Source organism: Psittacula echo (genome assembly GCF_963264785.1).
Source record: "Psittacula echo genome assembly, chromosome: 6".
NCBI lineage: Eukaryota > Metazoa > Chordata > Aves > Psittaciformes > Psittacidae > Psittacula > Psittacula echo.
The window spans coordinates 3,566,615-3,585,884 of NC_137743.1; the positions used below are offsets into that span (position 1 = coordinate 3,566,615).

The following is a 19,270-nucleotide window of genomic DNA, read 5'->3' on the forward strand; positions in this document are numbered from 1 at the left end:
TGGTTATTGAACCACTTGAAGGGTGACAAACAGACCACTAAGGAGGCAGCTGGACCCCGAGACTGAACTTTTAAACTGAAGAGCTGGGAAATGCTAATCCTAGAGCAAGCAGAAATGGATTTCCGCAGGTTTAGGGGGCCTGAATGATCAATCAGTGCACAAAGGACTCCTTCCATTACTAATGTGGCTTTGCTGGGAATAATATATGTAAGAAAAATGGAGGTTTTAAGCCTTTCTCCAGAGATCCACTGCTTCTCAGAATTACTTGACTGCAGCGATGGTGATGAAGAGGAAATACTAGTATGTGGAGAAGATTTTGAGCTTAATCCTTTTGATGGCTTGCCTTACTCTTCCCGTTATTATAAACTCCTGAAAGAAAGAGAAGAACTCCCAGTATGGAAAGAGAAACAGACTTTTCTGGAACGTTTGCTTCATAATCAAATTGTGATTGTGTCAGGAGATGCTAAGACTGGCAAGAGCTCCCAGGTCAGTACAACATATTTGGCTGGGGGTGTGTGTTTAATTATTATTAGAACATTTAATGTTGCACACTTATTATTTTACTGACATTACATATTTTGAAAACAGCAAAATCTTTTTGCCATGAATTCACTATTCACAGGTGTTGTCCTTTACTTGTATCAATATCCAGATTTATATTCTACTAGTATCTGCTTTCTGTTAGTAGTGGCCTGTTGCTACGCTGAGTACAGTGTGGTATTGCCATATAATAACATCCAGTTAAGAGTGCAGCCACGGTGTATGTACATATTGAGTTCAGGAGTTCTCAGCATAGAAACAGATGTGCAGTCATTTATAGTAATCTGAGGTATTAAGGCCAGGGAGAGAAAGTGAAATACAGAAGGTGAATAAAGATTAATGTGGACAAAACCAGATTTAAAATACAAGAGCATGCATTTAAATAACATTCTGCAAATACTCACCAACAATTGACACTGACTTTACATTTTTACCTTACAAAGCATTTTTATTTGGTTGATGATGTCTTTTGAGCTTAAGGGTAAGCTGAGCAGTGGAGAATGACATTTCTCAGGCTCTAATTGTCTGACACAGGGTCACAAACAACCCACAGAAATCTCAAACTACAACTTCTTTAGTACTAAATACTAAACTTACAAATACCGAGCCCTTTCTGAGCACTAGAGACCAAACACACTAACTACTATACTTTAAAATTCAGAACCAAATATACACATAACTTTAGAAAAATCCTCTATAAAACATTATTGCATCTACCCGTATGCGCACTATAAACTTTTGCTCTGTGTATCACATCACTTCTCAACTTGAAAACCTATCCAATACATACTTTCAAATGTAATACAGAATGTATCAGCTGAAATCCTTCCCAACTGAAATTACAGCTGTATTTCCTTCAGAGAGGCCAAGGCTAAGTGTAAAATATTCAGGACTCACTGATAAAATACTAATGCAACCTGAAATAAATCTTTCCTTCTACATTTGGCTAGGCACTATCTTGCTCATTTGGAGAATTTCATTGCCTTCTCCTTAACAATGACTAGTCATAGAATCATAAATGATTTGGATTGGAAGGGACTTTAAAGATCATCTAGTTCAATCCTCTCCCACAAGCAGAGATACCTCCTACCCTCATAGTAAAGAGTTTCTTCCTAATGTCTAAACTTCCTAAGTGTAAGCTTCCTAATTTCTACACTTGCCATTTTATCCTTTTTTTTGCCCACCATCACCCTGAACACTGAGTGGAAATTATCAACTCTACAATGCCTGTCTTGGATTCAATACATATTCTTACTTAGACAGTGTGTTTGGGTTCTGATTAATGCTATATCAGGAAAGAAATACAGTGCATTTGCAGGCAGGTCATAAGAGAAGGTGAAAAAAGTCCTTAGGGAATGAAGGATTGAACTCGGGGAGAAGTAATGGCCTTTCCCTCACTTCAGCCAAGAGCAAATGCTTTTTCAGAGGATACACACTTTACAGAACTCAGGTTAAAAGACATCACTGAAGCCAAGATCTCAATTTACTCTAAACACACAAATAGCCACTAGGACTATCAAATTCTGATGTAATAATATAGAACAACCTAAGTCTATTACCATAGCAAGCAGAGAATTCTCAAGCCTTATAAGTCCAGGTACTGTTATGAGTGGGATCAGGAGAAAACACTCTTGCAGGTAAAGCTGTAGGATAACTACTGCTGTGGGTCATCTCATATCTGCCAGAGACTTTGTGCTGGACACTGCTAGAGATCACATATGGAACTATGAGACATCCTACTTCTCACTGGGAATTCTGCATTCCTATAAAATGAATACACACCTACCCCATGCTGGGAATATTTTTTGGAGTAAAAAGGGAATAACCCTTTGTTATTGACTTTAATTTACACAAAACAAACTTTGTGTAACACTAAACTCCCTCCTAAGAAAGGATAGCCATTTAAATTGTCCTTAAACAAGTTTAACACATTGCTGGCTAATTTTTAGACATTTCTAGAAGCATAAATAACTATAGAGACATAAGTGGTATGTGGCTCATGCACCTAGGTTGTATATGTTGATTAAGTCAAGGATTTGAAACCTAATACTTTCACTACAATAATATTTATAACGTAGTTTTACTTTCTCTTGACACATGCATATTTTCTAGTGTGGATTTTCTACTGTAACGATATAAATTAGAGAGGTACTGTATACATTTCTGGGGCAGCTCAGTTTAAGTTGTCTTTGCTTAGAGAGTAATTAATCTGAAGTTACATATATTTGTTATGGCATTTGTCAGTTTGAAATCTCCTTCTTCTCAGGACACGTTTCTCATGTCAAGCACCTAAATATGATATAGCACAGGAAGATTTACTGCTGAGCCTGCTGAGAAACCCCCAATAACAACTGCATTAACAGTGCTGGATCCATCAGCAGATGCTTAAGAATGACACTGCCAGCGCTGCAAGCTCCCCAGAGGCCAATTCTGTCCCTTCTGCACTATATTCAAACCAATCTGAGTCCAGTTGAGAAATAGGAAATTCCCAGGTGAACCTCCTAGCCCATGTCACTCCAACTCTTGACTACAGAAGAAAGTCTAGGTCTTGACATGTATCAGGGCAGATCATTTCTGTTAGGTGCAGCAGTCAGGCAATGGGCGCTCAGGTTGTATTAGTTCTGTCTATTTCTTTTGCATTCAAGTCTCTGCTAAACATGTCAAATACCAGATACATCTTTTCTTATTTATTCACAGATCCCTCAGTGGTGTGCTGAGTACTGCCTCTCCGTCCGCTATCAACACGGTGTAGTTGTATGCACCCAGGTTCACAAGCAGACAGCGGTGCGGCTGGCACTGCGCGTAGCTGATGAAATGGACGTCAATGTTGGCCATGAAGTGGGGTATTTCATCCCGTTTGAAAGCTGCTGTACAACTGAAACTGTCCTGAGGTTTGTGTTTGGGTTTTAATTCAAACTAACCTGTAGCTCAGAGTTGTTTGCAGCTGACAGCACTCCAGCCCTTCGTTGCACTGCTCTACTAACGTGGTCAGGACAGATAACCTAACAACCACAGGGGAACACTGCTACGGCTGCCAAAGACCTTTGCATACAGTATGAAAACAAAATAAACTTCCAACATTGCTTTATAAAGTGGTGTATAATATTGTAAAGTGCAGATACCAAAGATCTAGTGATGAATCATAAGCTGTAAAAGGCTTGAAGGAGGTATTCTGTGCTAAATTGTAGTAGAGATTTAAGTGGGCAAGGTTATCATCTGTGCAAAACTCCATTAAGCACCTCAGTAATTCCCATACCATTCTACTTGTGTCTTCTTTATTTTCCAGGAGTCTTCATTGCCATAAGAGAACATGGGACAATCTATCACTAAGGAAAGCTGGAATTTAAAAGCAATTAAAAATCATGGCTAGAGAAGGGTATATTCAGTAACAAGAGGAAAAAAAAACATTTAGGAGGATTTTTAAGAGATAAGAAATGCACTTCACATATTAAATACAGGGAGGTGACAGCAGCAACAGAGGGATTCAGATTTTTAGCTTCTCTGAAAGACAGGAGATCTATTTTCCCTGCTTCCTTAATATGTCAGGCACAAACTCCAAGATCTAGATCCTAAACCTCTTTTCCAGCCACTGATTGCCAGTGGAGAAGAGGATACGCACCACTTCTGAAAGATCAAGTTCTGCTGCTCTTCCTTTTGTGTATCCTTTCATGAATCACTCTGTAAACCTCATCCTGCAGCACGCCTTCTTGCAGCTGCTCCTGGTACGAAAGGGAAACAAATCCTATCCTCTCACGCATCGAAACCTGGTTCAAGAATCCAAAATCCTGCTGAGCAAGAGCAAAACCAATAGAATTAAAACTGTTTCAGTATCAGAGGGAATAACAAGGATAAAGTGAGGAGAGCCTTACGATGTGAGAATGATTTGGGTTGGAAGTGACCTTAAAGCTCATCTAGTTCTAACCCCTTGCCAATGGCTGGGGCATCTTCCACTAGATCAGGTAGCTCGGATTTAAACATGTAGTTGAGACTGTGATAACATCTACAGAATAGAGTCTCTGTTCTTAGCAGATCTTTCTTGTTAGAACAGAAAGAACCAAACTGTCTCAAGATCCTGAATTAATTTCTTACAGCCACATTCGGATATTCCAAGCAAATCTGCATAGAGTTTTCTGTTTGTTTGTTACAGATACTGTACAGATGATATGCTACAAAGGGAAATGATGTCTACGCCTCTTCTGAATTATTACGGTGTTATCATCTTGGATGATGTGCATGAAAGAACCGTTGCAACAGATGCGTTACTTGCCCTCCTGAAAGATGTCTTGCTATCAAGACCAGAACTAAGGCTGGTAATACTCACTGCCCCTCACATGTCCAGCAAACTCCAACAATATTATGGCAGCATCCCCCTCATAAGAGTGGAAAGCAAACACCAAGCAGAGGTTGTCTACTCTTGCAGCATTCAGAAAGACCCCTTCCTGTCTGCACTAAGACTGCTCTTTGAGATACACCATTCAAAAGAGAAGGGAGACATTGTCATCTTTCTGGCATGTGAACAAGTAAGTTATTAACCAATTTCAATATGTCTGATTTTAATCAAGAAATTATTTACATCTGTGTTTTTGTAGGACCTATAAATATCTTGATACCAGTATGGAAGACCTCAGACACTGCCAGCAGGTTTTATCATTTCAGGCTTTTCCTACAAAGAAGTTATGGTATACATAACAGTGCGTTATCTGTACAGAATACGTTAATACAAGGAACAAGATTTTCAGTAGCCTTAAGGAAATGCTATCATCCTCCTGTATGATACAAAAAGCAGCAAAAGCAATATACAGGGAAAAGGGTACAGATGCAGGGAGTTAATATATTGCAAGCTATTCTGACATTGGGCATAAGACACTTTGTGTTATCCCTGTTCTGCAGGAAAGGACACAGGTCCGGTTTGTATAAATGTCCTTCTGCTCATGAATGTTTTTACCTCAGACGTGCCTACAAGGATTTTTCACGTGCATTCTCCCTTATGGCTGCAAACTTCCCAACCATTTGCGTGCACAACAGCAGGAGGCAAACATCACTTTGGAGGTGCTGCAGATGATCCAGGAATCTGCATGGGCTTGGCTATTCTAAATAGTGGCATCTCTGAATCCCTAAAGACAGCATTGACACTCTAAATTCACTGCTGCCAGGACTGCACAATCAGGTCCTTTATAGCTGTCAAAGCAATTTGCCCATTAAATAAACATTTTAAGACTTAAAATTATGATAAATTCATCATAATTATTATTTATTTCCTGATAGTGATCTTCAGCCTTCCACTTTGTATTATTAAATCTGCTTTAGAACAACAAATTCACTTTAGCTTCAGTAGATAATGTCTTCTCACGAGCAAAGATAAACTACCATAAACTACTCAGATACTACTGCTTTTCATTGCAAAGAGGGGGGTGGGTATGTAGCGCTTGTAATAGTGTTAATAATCAGTTGTAAACTTTAGAGACACAAATTTTACAACTGATGAACTAGTAAATTTTCTGTATCAGTTCCCCTATTTAAAATAGGGGTAATGTTAGAGAGAAAACAGAGTCTTTCACTTCAAAGAAACTGGGGGGAAAGTTTTATTTCTGCTTCAACTGATGGGCAAATCCCCCACGATACTAAAATAATAATTCTTTTCTTGCTGTTTGTTAAGAGATTAGGTAGTTTTCTCTCTCACAAAGAACAGCACACTCATTATGAACTGTTACCACACAGTTCACATCCCGTGTCCTGTGCGTTCCTGCTTAACTGTGATTTAAAGTTTCATTTTGCTAATGGCTCACTGTTCCCCAGCACTCAGCTGTCTGTTAAACTGAAAAAGGATATGAATAAACTAAAACATTAAGATTTATGCCCCATCTTGATGCCAGCCTTGCTATTCGATGCCACTGCTGTATCTTTATATGGATTTGTATAGAATCCTTTCAACCTATACCTACTATAAATGTAGTCCCACCCTCAAATAGAAACTCAATCTGGTTTTCCAATTCTGAAAGATGTCTGCTAATAAAAATGCTTTTGAAGAAAAGAATCCCTTTCAAACTGCACAAGTCTACGAATGGTTTCTCTATGCATTAAAATGAAATCATCATGAAAAAAATGAATCAGTGAATGATTTCTTTTTTTTTATCTAAAATAAATGATTTTAGATAAAAAGACTAAAATAACAAAAAAGAAACCTTCTACCATTCATATTTGACCTGTGAATTTTGTTTTAAAGGTGATGCTCCCTTATCACAGTTTAGGGATATTACTAATAATTGGGAGTGAAAAGGAAAACCAACACAAACCAAATTGTAGTCTTCACAATACTTATACCTTCTTAAATATTATAATTAAGGCAAACTAGGGATGTTTCTGTATAGTTTGATCTTTTTATGTATTGTAATTTGACTAAGGACATACTAGTAGTTTCCAAGTGACCCAAACACAGGATTCTGTCGTTTCAGCCCTTCAGGGATGGGGAGAGGAGGGATTGGAGAGGGTTGGAGCAGGGATTTGCTGTGACCTGTTCCGATTCCAGGAGCATCCGTGCTCATCACACGTTCATCAGCAGAGCAGGTCACCCCATTATAGAATCATAGAACAGTTAGGGTTGGAAAGGACCTTAAGATCATCCAGTTCCAACCCCCCTGCCATGGGCAGGGACACCTCACACTAAACCATGGCACCCAAGGCTCTGTCCAACCTGGCCTTGAACACCGCGAGGGATGGAGCATTCACAACCTTCCTGGGCAACCCATTCCAGTGCCTCAGCACCCTCTCAGTAAAGAATTTCTTCCTTAGGTCCAATCTAAACTTCCCCTGTTTCAGTTTGAACCCGTTACCCCTTGTCCTGTCATTACAGTCCCTGATGAAGAGTCCATCCCCAGCATCCTTGTAGGCCCCCTTCAGATACTGGAAGGCTTCTATGAATCCCATTGCCTTGCTGAGGTGCACTATGCACATATAGAGAGCCATTTCCCAGGGGACACTGCTATTCAGGACACCCCATGTACCTAACTTTGGCTCCAGCAGAAGATAAATCACTTTGGGCACACCAGTGTGGCACCTGAGTACCTGCTACAGCATTTAACCAGCCCTACACGCATACAAATTCGCACCAAACTCTTTGGCACTAAATCACTGATGTGGATGCATCTTATATTTCTATAGGTGTAAAATTTAGTGCCTGTTTTATCATTTCTCAGCCTTGCTACTCCTGTACTATATTGTAGCACATCTATCTTCACCTGGAGGTCGGTTTGGATATGATTAAAGCTAGAGAAGACTATTTTTTAACTTGCAGAAGGGAAAAAGACATTTCATAAACCAGTTCAACCTTCCCTGGTCTATAGCTAGAGGATACAGCCAGTAAATTGTCATACGTAGTTCTCTTCCCTTCCTTTTCTCCCTTTTATTATTAATCAGGTAAGATTTAAATATTATCATTTCATACATAGTTAAAATTAATTTTAGAATAAGCTTTGCTTTACAATTAAATACTGAAATTTGTTTTTCAGACTCATGAGGAAACTAAAAATTGATCTTTCTCCTGATTACAGGAAATAGAGAAAGCTCACCAAATGATCAGGCAGGAACAGTCCAATTTAAACCCTGACCTTGGAGAACTCATCCCAGTTCCTCTATACCCCACAAAACAAGACCTAATTCCCAAACCACATCAAGAAAAGCAGAAATCCTGCAAAAAATACAGAAGGAAAGTGCTGCTCACCACAAGCTTTGGAGAGTCTTTGATTTGGATTAAAAATGTAACCTTTGTCATCGATGTCGGTGTGGAGAGAAGGAAGGTTAGTTGAGTTAACCAGAATCAGTTTGCCAAAGATGAACTATGCATAAGGTTTGTTTCAGGGTGGGGGAAAGGGAAATGTGCAGCTTATAGATTGATTCAAATGGTTTCTAGAGGATCAAATATTTCTCTATTCTTTCATAAATCAGATTCTATCACATTTTTAACATTCAAATCAACAAAATTTAAATCACTTTAATGGGCATCTAACACAAAAAAAAACAAGCAAAAAATCACAGTTACTTCCTAAATTCAGTAAGAAAGAAAAAATTCAAGTTTCTAAACCCCAATTAACACTCCCAGCTAAAACTGCCACTCATTTGGGCACCAAACCAATGACATCTACCTTACCTTAATTTTGGCCTATCAATCCTCATTATCTCTACAGTATCTTACAGATAGAGCAAAATGCAATTGGTTCTTGGCTATCTATTGGCAGATTACCCGGTTTAGTAGGCTAACTTCATGCTTTGTTTAATAATTTAGTAATCAGTGTAGTACCACAGCTGATTTAATGCCAAGGGATGCTCACACAGGGAACCACTCCCTTTTAATGCTGTTTGTTCTCCTTCCAAACATGTACTTCCATCCAAGTACCTCAAAACACTGCAATTTATCTTGATCTTTTACAATTCATTAGAAGTATTATAAGTCTGTCCTCAGTTGTTATTTTCTACTCCATCCTAGGCAGGACTATTGCTGCTGTGAAAACAATCACACTTGCTTCTTTCATTTAGACAAAACTGATGTCCTAGAGAATGAGTAACTATGTACAAGCAAGTCAGTACATAAATTGGAAAGCTGCACTACTACAGGCTTTGTAACTGTCCTATGTGCTTTGCTAGTCAAAATAAATATTCCAGTAATGGGTGAAAGAAACAATATAACAGAGTTTCTTTATATAATCCAGAATGGAATTGCCAAAATTTAAGTTAAGTCTTCCTAAAATTTTGGATCAGGGATCATTAATCCTGATAAGCCTTGAAAGAAGTTCAGGCGAAGGCTTGGGAACTACCAGTACTTTCCATTTTCATTGCAAGAAATCAGTGTCTAACGCTGATAAATTAAAGGTTCTCCTATGGGGGTTATAAGCTAACTCAGATTCAAGTAAAGCAAAAAAACTTGTCGTATTTTGTGTGAAACAAACAAAAGACTACAAGGGTTTCAATTAGACCATGCATAACTCCACTTACTTGTGAAAAGACAGCCATCCTGGATGATGGAAATGAATCTCACTTCCATGCTAATCTGAAGCCAAAAGTAAAGTTCAGTGCTTCCAGTCTTCTGTGAATCAGAAATATGAAGCAATAGGAATAAATCAGTTTCAAGACAGTCCTGATGGACATCAAAACAGATCACCTCTATTAGTTATGCAATTTTTACACTTTAATTCAATTAAATTAATTGTGTCCTAACAGCTGAAATGTAGTCCTCTAATATTCATTCCTCAACAGGTCAAATTCACATCCAATCTGTATGGATGTGAAAGTCAGTTGAACACAGAGGGACCAGGCAAAGTTTTGTGCAGAGCAAAACCCCACACAACCCTTGTAGCTGGGATTAATCATAAATTTACCTGGAGGAAAAGAAATTTGTCCCCTGCACTGAAGTACATTTTATTTCTTTTATTAATACCCTGATTAAAGTAGACAAAGTTGATTCAGATGGCATGACCAGAAAGTTGCCTTATCTAGATGTTACATTTCTAGGAAGAATCATAGAATGTTTTGTGTGGAAAGCGACCTTAAAGCTCCTCCAGTTCCAACCCCTGCCATGGGCAGGGACACCTTCCACTAGAGCAGCTTGATCCAAGCCCCTGTGTCCAACCTGGCCTTGAACACTGCTAGGGATGGGGCAGCCACAGCTTCTCTGGACAATCTGTACCAATGTCTCACTTATGGATACCATCTGGTGGCCAGCACAATGAGTGAATCAGGCCCTCAGTTTAATAAAAATGAAGTAAAATTAGGAAAAGAATAAAATGGGGATTTTACATCTTTGATACAGTCCTCGTCTCCTGTACTGAAGTGACAGATTTCAGTATTGAGACAAAAATCTGGAGTTATGGAAAAAGACGTTATCAGAATATGGAAGAAATATATTATCTTCTTTGATGCTATACATTTTGTGCTCTGGTAAGGTACATTTCTTCAGAAAAGCACATCTATCTTTGAGTCTACTTACAGAGTTATTGAAAACTTAAGTGTCTGTCAATGGATCAAAGTGCTGACTGCTCTCATTTCCAAGCTGGTGACATAGGCACTATAAAAAGAAATGAACCTGTTACTATGCTTTCTGTAAAATGACTTAGACAAAAGTTCAGCACAGACCATTCTTATTTTTGTAGTCTTCACTTACTTATCTGATGCTTGATATCTCTTTCATTTAAAGGTGTACAATCCTAGAATCAGAGCAGACTCTGTTATAACGCAGCCTATCAGCAAAAGTCAAGCAGAGATGCATAAACAAATTCTGGGCATGTCTTCATCAGGTAGAATTATTAGCTCAAAATTTACATCTATTAGCTCAAAACTATTCATAGAATCAATGCCGTGCAAAAAACAAAATAGAGTGATTTTCCTGAAATCTCTTCCAGGAAAAATCTTCTGCTTGTATCCTGAAGAATTTACATACAAAGAAATGAAACCACATCTACCAGCCAAAATACAGGAATCAAACCTAACGAGCATGGTGCTCTTCCTGAAGAGGATGGATATAGCAGGCTTTGGACACTGCGACTTCATAAACAGGCCAGGTAATGATGCTGCACCAATTTTCCACGTTTTTATTATTACTTTTGCAGTTAAAGATTAAATTTTCCCTGTAATTCACATTACTGTTCCTTACTGAAGTACTTGTAGTAATATTGCCACTGCTTTTACCACTTACCTGCTAGAACAGTACACAATACCACAGTTGCACTTAGAAAAATGGCAGGGTGTATGAACTGTTTGCTCAGGAAAAGGCCATAAAGTATCTGAATGGAATTGGAATGAAAAAACTCAAATTTAAGAAAATCGATATTCCAAGTATCCTCTCATCGAGGTTTTGATATTATTTTCTTTGGACCAATAAAGAAAATTTGTGTCCCGTTGTACAAAGCATTGCACAGATATCTAACAAAATACCTTCCTTTAATCAAAAGTTGACAATACAAATAAACTACTGTTGTTACCTAGGAGACACATTTAGAGGAAATCAGCTTTCTTCTTATCCTCCAGCATCTCCCACCTCATATTGACAATAAGCTGTTACTTAAGGACAATATTGCTTATAACATAAACCCAAATAAACTTTCAGTGCTAGACAGGGAATAATATGCTGAATTTTGAGAGGAGAGTGTGAAGAAAGTGGTTGCTTATTTGCTTCACTTTTCTGAGTGAATATTTCAGGGCTTTTCCTGTATTAGGGTATTCTCCTCTGCTCTGACCTACCACAAAACCTAAGTACCGTTGCAAATTCTGCTGTTGATTTGAAGCCCATTAAAGTGAAGGGAATAGCACTGATTTCACTGGTTTCATGTGACCTATTGCTGCCTTCATTTATGATAATTTTCCAGTGCAAATAGGAATAATCCTTATATTATCCTCCCTTTCCTCATCTACATACACAAACTTAGAATGATCGCTTGTCTTCTACATGTTGTGCACTGCAATTAGTTAGCAATAAAGAGTTTAATTCCTGCTGTTGCGATAGATTGTAAGTGGAATTTTTAAGTAGCATTTATTCCACTTTTCCCTGTCTGCCTGTTTAGCAAAAACATGCCAAAAAGAAATGTGAAAATACATTGCCAGTCTGAGTGGTCACTAACCCATGAGTGATGAGGATCAGAGTAAATGGGCCTTGTGAGAGTCACGTCCCGTGCTGAATTTAGGAAACCTTCATGGAAAATGGTTGTGGAATACAGTTGGCTTCCACTCGAATTTATAAAGTGTGATACTAAACACAAGAAAATATATTCTAAGACATTTTATTGCTTTTACTGGATGAAGACCGCTGCTCTTTAGAATGAATTGGTGAAGTTACATTAGGAAAAGCATTTGATATTTTTGGATTTAAAGGCACAATGGAGACAGTTGGCATTCAGAGAGAACGAAATGTTAGAGGCACTTGAGGATTTCACAGATGTAGGAATTCTAAGTTTTGTCTGTATTTTTGAGATAATGCAGCTGAAGAAAGCATCTTGCTGACATGGACAAAACCGTAAAGACATTTGATGAAAGCACCAGCTTTACTTGGACGGACATCAGATATGAGAGAGTTTTTGCTAACTAGATCAAAAGGGTAAGGTCAAGGTACTGTAAAGTGTGGGGAATTATTGAAACAGTGTGAGGAAAGTTAGACAAAGTGTTTGAATAAAAACTCTCACAAACACTGTAGGGGGGCCACAGAAAGGAGATGAGAACGTACCCAATTTCCTGGTCTCCTCTCCGTCTCATGGCTCCGCACCATTAAACATTTGAAATGTCTAGTACAACTCTTCCTTTATCCCAGGATAGATCACACATGGGCTTTCTGTGCCTTGGGACTTCCTTTTTTCCACTTCCAAGCAGGCAACTTCTTTCCTACTAACACTTAAGTTCTATCCCCAGCACAGTTCTCCAGAGATGACTATAAAGCTCACACTATCAGAATACAGACAGCTTGAAGTACCTGGTGTGAAACATGTTTGAAAGAAACAGGAATGCTCGAGTAAGCAAATTTATAAGGGGAGTTAGTGATTGTATTAGACCAGCTTACAGAACTCAAAACACATTTCAAGCTTTCAAGCACATAAAACCTCCTTTTGGACTCTTCATCCTCCCGAGAGCTCTGGCCCAATGATCTCAGCCAGGGAAAGCCTAGGTTTTCTCCTTTTGTGATGAGATAGACCCAACCTGCTGCACACACTCAATGGCATAGTCGTCTCCAGCAGAAGCAGAGACTGACCCTAAAGTCACACCACAAAGGCCCTTGCTGCCCAGCTCCAAATATCTCTGGTATCCAGTTAAAGGGTAGCCCTGAAGTTTTTCTTTGCTAGTCATAAGGTCAAATAGGTGTTACACCTTTCTGAATTATGTACTGCAGAGGAGGCAAAGAGAAGAGCTTTCAGAGACGGAAAGCGTCCTCTCTCGAGCAAGAGATTTCACCTTCCCCAAAAGGCTTCATTATCTTTGCTGCAGTGAGCTTAGTTGCACAAGCCTCCTGTAACCTGAAGTGATGAAAAAGGCTGAGGAAGGGCCTCTGAGATGGTATACAGACCTAAGAGGAAGAGATGAGCAACCAAGCTCGCAGAACAAGCATGGTGGCTTTTCTGACCCTAAGAAGACTCTTGGGCAAAACAGTTCTTACTCACATTTACCACCAAGGAATACAAAGCCAATTTGCCCACTGTCAACCAAACATGGCACAAGATCAGCTGGACCAGAAGAAAAACCCCACAAACACGCAAACAAAAAGACATTGCAGGATTTCTGTGTGCTGTCATTTGACCTGGCCAAACACCCAAGTGCTGTTCAGAGCATACAGATACTAAAACATCACAAATAGCCTTTCTGTTTCTACCAGCACAGTTTGTCCTGGGCTTGCCTATTCCGTATCTCTTTGCATCCTTGGACTTCATTTCTGTTTGAGCAGAGCATGTAAACACATTGCAGCCTGTTGCACATGTCACACATCCCACAGGTTTTCCTATGCTATGCTAACCCAGTATTTAAAGTGTGGCCACAAAGAAGATGAGACTCCCTTTATGCAGGCAGTCCCATGGAAAAGACGAGGGCAGATGAGCACAAGTTACTCCTGGGGAGATTCCAACTGGACACAAGAGGAAAATTCCTCACAATGAGAACAACCAATGGTTGGACACTGTTAAGATTTGGCTGGACAAGGTGCTGGGACATCTAGTGTAGGTCGTGCTTTGCCTAGATAGGTTGGACCAGCTGATCCTTGAGATCCTTCCCAACTTGGTTTGTACGACTCTGTGCACCGTTTCTGTTCAGCAAACATTCTCAAGCTTTCTCTGTATTGAAACAGGTGGAGAATTTGGGGTTTTCTTTAAAGCGTAGGTGAATTTCTCCTAAGCAAAATACTGTCTTCACTGAGATGACAGTCACATATAGCCACGAACAAGTGAGCAAACATATCCTTTTACGCTGAAATTCATAGCAAGAATCCAAAGAGAAATGTACTTCACGGTCCGTTCCCCGCACGCGAAGGGGTGAACACACAGCAGATAAGTAAAGAAACAAAACTTACACCAGTAAAACATTTTCTTTCTGCCCAGCAACAATGTGCACGAGGGGTTTTTTCCTGATGCTCTTTGAAGTAAAAGCCTGGGTTAACTCTGACTCATTACTGCCTTATGAAAGCAACAAACATGTCAGGCTTACAGCTGCTGCATTTAATTCATGCTATAATCGAGGTGAGCAAATGCAGCAGACTTGTTCCCCTTAGAATCCATGAGCCATAGGGAAATGTATTTGGCATTGCAGTTCTGAAGCGCATTATTCGAATTCCTGTGCCACTGTCATAAGGATGTGGTTATGTTTTTATCAGTCAATCAGCCACGTCTTTACTGTGTGATATCATGGGACAAAAGAGCTCCTTTCCCCTGGATGGCAGCAGCATTGTGTGTTCTTGTAAATCACTTGAAAAGTCCTTATTTAAACCATGCAAATCACCATAAGGATGAAACCATGGAAAAATTCCGTAAGAAATCAAGGTGAAGGCAGTTTGCAGATTTACCATAAATAATTTTCAGCTTAAACTATCAGTGGATGGTCATGGGTACCGTGACGTCTGAGAGCTATGCTATTATAACCACACTGAGAACAATATCCATAATAACAACAGTTGTATAAATAGATATAGTTTCAAATGGTTTCAGCAACAAAACTTGTGTATTTGTTCATTAGAAACAGACTGTCAAAGACAGAAACTCAATGTGCTGTGTAAGATCTTCTCACCAGAGATCCCTTCATGGCAGATTTAGTATCTTAAGTTCACTTGTTGATTCTGTGATGTTTTAATTTCTGAATTTAATGCATTATATTGTATTATGTATCTCCCAATGAAAGGCTCTCTAATAGCATAGACATGGCCACGTAGTTCATAGTCTGCACTGCACTGCACTGCACAAATCATAGAATCTTAGAATAGTTAGGGTTGGAGAGGACCTTCAGATCATCCAGTTCCAACCCCCCTGCCATGGGCAGGGACACCTCACACTAAACCATGGCACCCAAGGCTCTGTCCAACCTGGCCTTGAACACTGCCAGGGATGGAGCATTCACAACCTCCCTGGGCAACCCATTCCAGTGCCTCACCACCCTAACAGTAAAGAATTTCTTCCTTAGATCCAATCTAAACTTCCCCTGTTTCAGTTTGAACCCGTTATCCCTTGTCCTGTCACTACAGTCCCTGATGAAGAGTCCCCCCTCAGCATCCTTGTAGGCCCCCTTCAACGGAAAAGCATAAAAGGAATTAGATGAGATAAGGAACAGACAGCAAATATCCCTCAGGAAGCAAAGTATGGAATGGACACCCTGACATTTAGCAGCGGTCCCATATCCATGGGACAAGGGGCACCAGGAATGGGAATCAGGGCAGTATGCATAGTGCAGTAACTGAGCACGTACCACACTCTACATAGCCAATTGGTTAGAACAGGGCACTGGTATCACAAAGGGCATCCCTAAACTGAGCAGGGGTAGCCCAGTGCTGTTAAAGCTGGACTCTCATGGCATTTACAAAGAGCAATAAAAGAAACCAAACTGATTAAAAATATTTTTTTATGTCATTTTATAATAATCTTTAAATGTCAAGGCCAGGCTGGACTGGGCTTGGAGCAAGCTGCTCTAGTGGAAGGTGTCCCTGCCCATGGCAGGGGGTTGGAACTGGATGAGGTTCCAACGCCATTCCAACACCACAACCCATTCTGTGATCCTATGATGAATGGAAAGACTACAAAGAAAAGTAATTTTCAATGATCAACGATAATTTCAAAGACTGGTTATAGAATTGGTGGCTTCAGAGCATGACAGACTCATAAAAACCCTACCTCAGAAGTTATAAGGGGGAAAAAAGAGAATCAGGATGAAATCTGCACACAGAAGCTGGTCCTTGCTGAAGAAAAACCTTTGGCACTCCATTTCTCCATATCTTCAGTTTGCTATCCAAGCAGCAATGTCAAAACACAGCAACAGAATAAGCCATTCCCCAGAACTATTCTCCCTGCAGTAATGACTTTGGCAGTTCTTCACGCTGTTAAGCCTAACAGAAGCTGGCAAACCCTGCGGTTTGCCAGGCAGTGAATGAGCTCTTTAAAGACAACATCCTTTCCCCTGACATTCATGTCAGCTTGAACTTTATAACAGTTATCTCTCTGGAAAGCAAAGATCTATCAAAGAAAAGATATTTTACAAACTCAACATTTTCACAGGGTAGGAGACCGGAACACAGGACCTGTAGACCTATTTATAGCCCAATGCAGTGGTTAAATGGACTATTACAAATCATGGAATTCATGATCTCCAATCCCTGTCTCCAATATTCACTTATTACAGAACTTTGGGCAAATCACTGAATCACTTGGTTCCTTATGCACCAAGAATAATACTTCTGTATTTATTTTATGACACCTTAAGCACCTCAATTTCAGCCATGTAGGATGTGATACTGGAAAGATTAAAGGCGCAGCTACCTGTAGAAACGTAACTGTCATGTCAAAGTTACAAGGAACTGTGAAATGAAGAATATCATTTAAAATCAGCTTTAAACTCTCAGATAAAGGATTTCAGCCCTAACTATGATATTTAGTTACATATTTGCTTTAGTAAGCCCCAGAATGACCAAGAGTAGGATGTGTATATAGAAACTGGTTGGATTCCCTGAAACAAGTCCAGAGCAGCCCAGTCTTAACCAGCCAAAGAACACAGGCAAGGGAAAGGAAATACCAGATAAGAAGATACCTTTTAAACTCCCAGGGATGTGACAGCTTCTTGTTGAAAGCATAGGACACATCTTCAAAGCTTCGTTTTAAGTCTGCACCCATAAAAGCAGCAGTCAATTCGCAAAGCCCTCTCTGGCAGCAGCAGTTGGCGTTGGCAAGGACACCTGAAAATAATGATGCTTGCTAGAAATCATTATAGGACAATACAGGTTTCTGTTATTTAAGGAAGAGCTTTTCCTACCTAAATATTTGCACTACTTTTGTTTTATCACAGTTTTGATTTAAATAGGAACGATACCATAAAGAACACTCAAATGAGCACTTGCTGTTCTTACAATGCCTTTTTATTGATCTAGTCCCTCAAAAACACAGACCCATATCTGAAAGCTCTATTTCTTTGTTACTGCTCCTTCATCTGCTCTAATCTTGCTTCACTATCTTGTCCTTTTTACCACAATAAAACACCAGGAGTCTTCTTTTTCTTTTCTTTATAACACTCACAGCAAACTAAGGAAGTAATTTGTGCTTATAAATCTCAAGGCAACCAACTCTAGGGCATAAACACGCGAATTACTGATGCTATCAGGGGATTGAAATTGGCTGCCATATAACCATCTATTTTGTAAGTTCTAGCACAAACCACTTTGTTGATCTCTGGAAATTAGCTTCCCATGATTTCCTAGTAATTACTCTGTGTCTGAATGACTGTTTTTAAGCTCCCTGTATTTTCAATCACTGATACGTATTTCCTGTCACTGACTCTTCATCAGCTGTTACTTTTAATTTCTTTAAACTCCCTCAGCATTTTCTTCTCAGATGCCTTAGTTTTGGCAAGGTCTCATCTTTGATCTCACTAAACGTCGTGTGTATGGTAACTTTCTCTCCAGACAGAAACCCCTCATGCTATTCAGGCAGAGATATAAACTCTAATAATGAAATGAAGCAGATCCACAGTTTTAATAGGAATTTACAGACTCCTGAGAGAATTTATCTGAAAACTAACAGCAAGTGTTTTAAAATTAAGTGAAGTCACAACACTAATAGATATACACACTGGAGAAGTTCTGTAGAAGCTCATATACGGGGAATTAACAAACTATCCTTTCCCTTCACATTAGTATAAGGGCCTGTAGGGACAGGACAAGGGGAATTGGTGTTGGGACCAGTCTTGTTCAACATCTTTGTCGGTGACATGGACAGGGGGATTGAGTGCGCCCTCAGCAAGTTTGCCGATGACACCAAGCTGCGTGGTTCGGTTGATACGCCGGAGGGAAGGGATGCCATCCAGAGGGACCTCGACACGCTTGTGAGGTGGGCTGATGCAACCTGATTAAGTTTAACCATGCCAAGTGCAAGGTCCTACACCTGGGTCGGAGCAATCCCAGGCACAGCTACAGGTTGGGCAGAGAAGAGATTCAGAGCAGCCCTGCGGAGAAGGACTTGGGGGTGTTGGTCCATGAGAAAATGAACATGAGCCGGCTGCAGTGTGCGCTCGCAGCCCAGAAAGCAACCGTATCCTGGGCTGCATCAAGAGGAGCGTGACCAGCAGGTCGAAGGAGGTGATCCTGCCCCTCTGCTCTGCTCTCGTGAGACCTCACTTGGAGCATTGTGTGCAGTTCTGGTGTCCTCAACATAAAAAGGACATGGAACTGTTGGAACAAGTCCAGAGGAGGCCACGAGGATGATCAGGGACTGGAGCACCTCCCATATGAAGACATGCTGAGAAAGTTGGGGCTGTTCAGCCTGGAGAAGAGAAGCTGCGTGGAGACCTCAGAGCAGCCTTCCAGTATCTGAAGGGGGCCTACAAGGATGCTGAGGAGGGACTCTTCATCAGGGACTGTAGTGACAGGACAAGGGGTAACGGGTTCAAACTGAAACAGGGGAAGTTTAGATTGGATCTAAGGAAGAAATTCTTTACTGTGAGGGTGCTGAGGCACTGGAATGGGTTGCCCAGGAAGGTTGTGAATGCTCCATCCTTGGCGGTGTTCAAGGCCAGGTTGGATGAGGCC

At 40.1% G+C, this 19,270-nt stretch overlaps 1 protein-coding gene across 1 annotated transcript in view; it reads left to right on the forward strand.

Annotated features, from left to right (window-relative positions):
* Positions 1 to 216: 216 nt before the first annotated feature.
* DHX32 (DEAH-box helicase 32 (putative)) overlaps positions 217 to 19,270 on the forward strand; it is a gene marked incomplete at its 5' end in the record, with an annotated part of 28,216 nt that continues 9,162 nt past the window's right edge. The window contains 6 exons of the mRNA XM_080620746.1: positions 217 to 486; positions 3,238 to 3,431; positions 4,688 to 5,060; positions 8,088 to 8,333; positions 10,724 to 10,823; positions 10,929 to 11,087. Coding sequence (XP_080476872.1) covers positions 217 to 486; positions 3,238 to 3,431; positions 4,688 to 5,060; positions 8,088 to 8,333; positions 10,724 to 10,823; positions 10,929 to 11,087 — 1,342 coding nt within the window. The remainder of the gene's footprint in view (positions 487 to 3,237; positions 3,432 to 4,687; positions 5,061 to 8,087; positions 8,334 to 10,723; positions 10,824 to 10,928; positions 11,088 to 19,270) is intronic.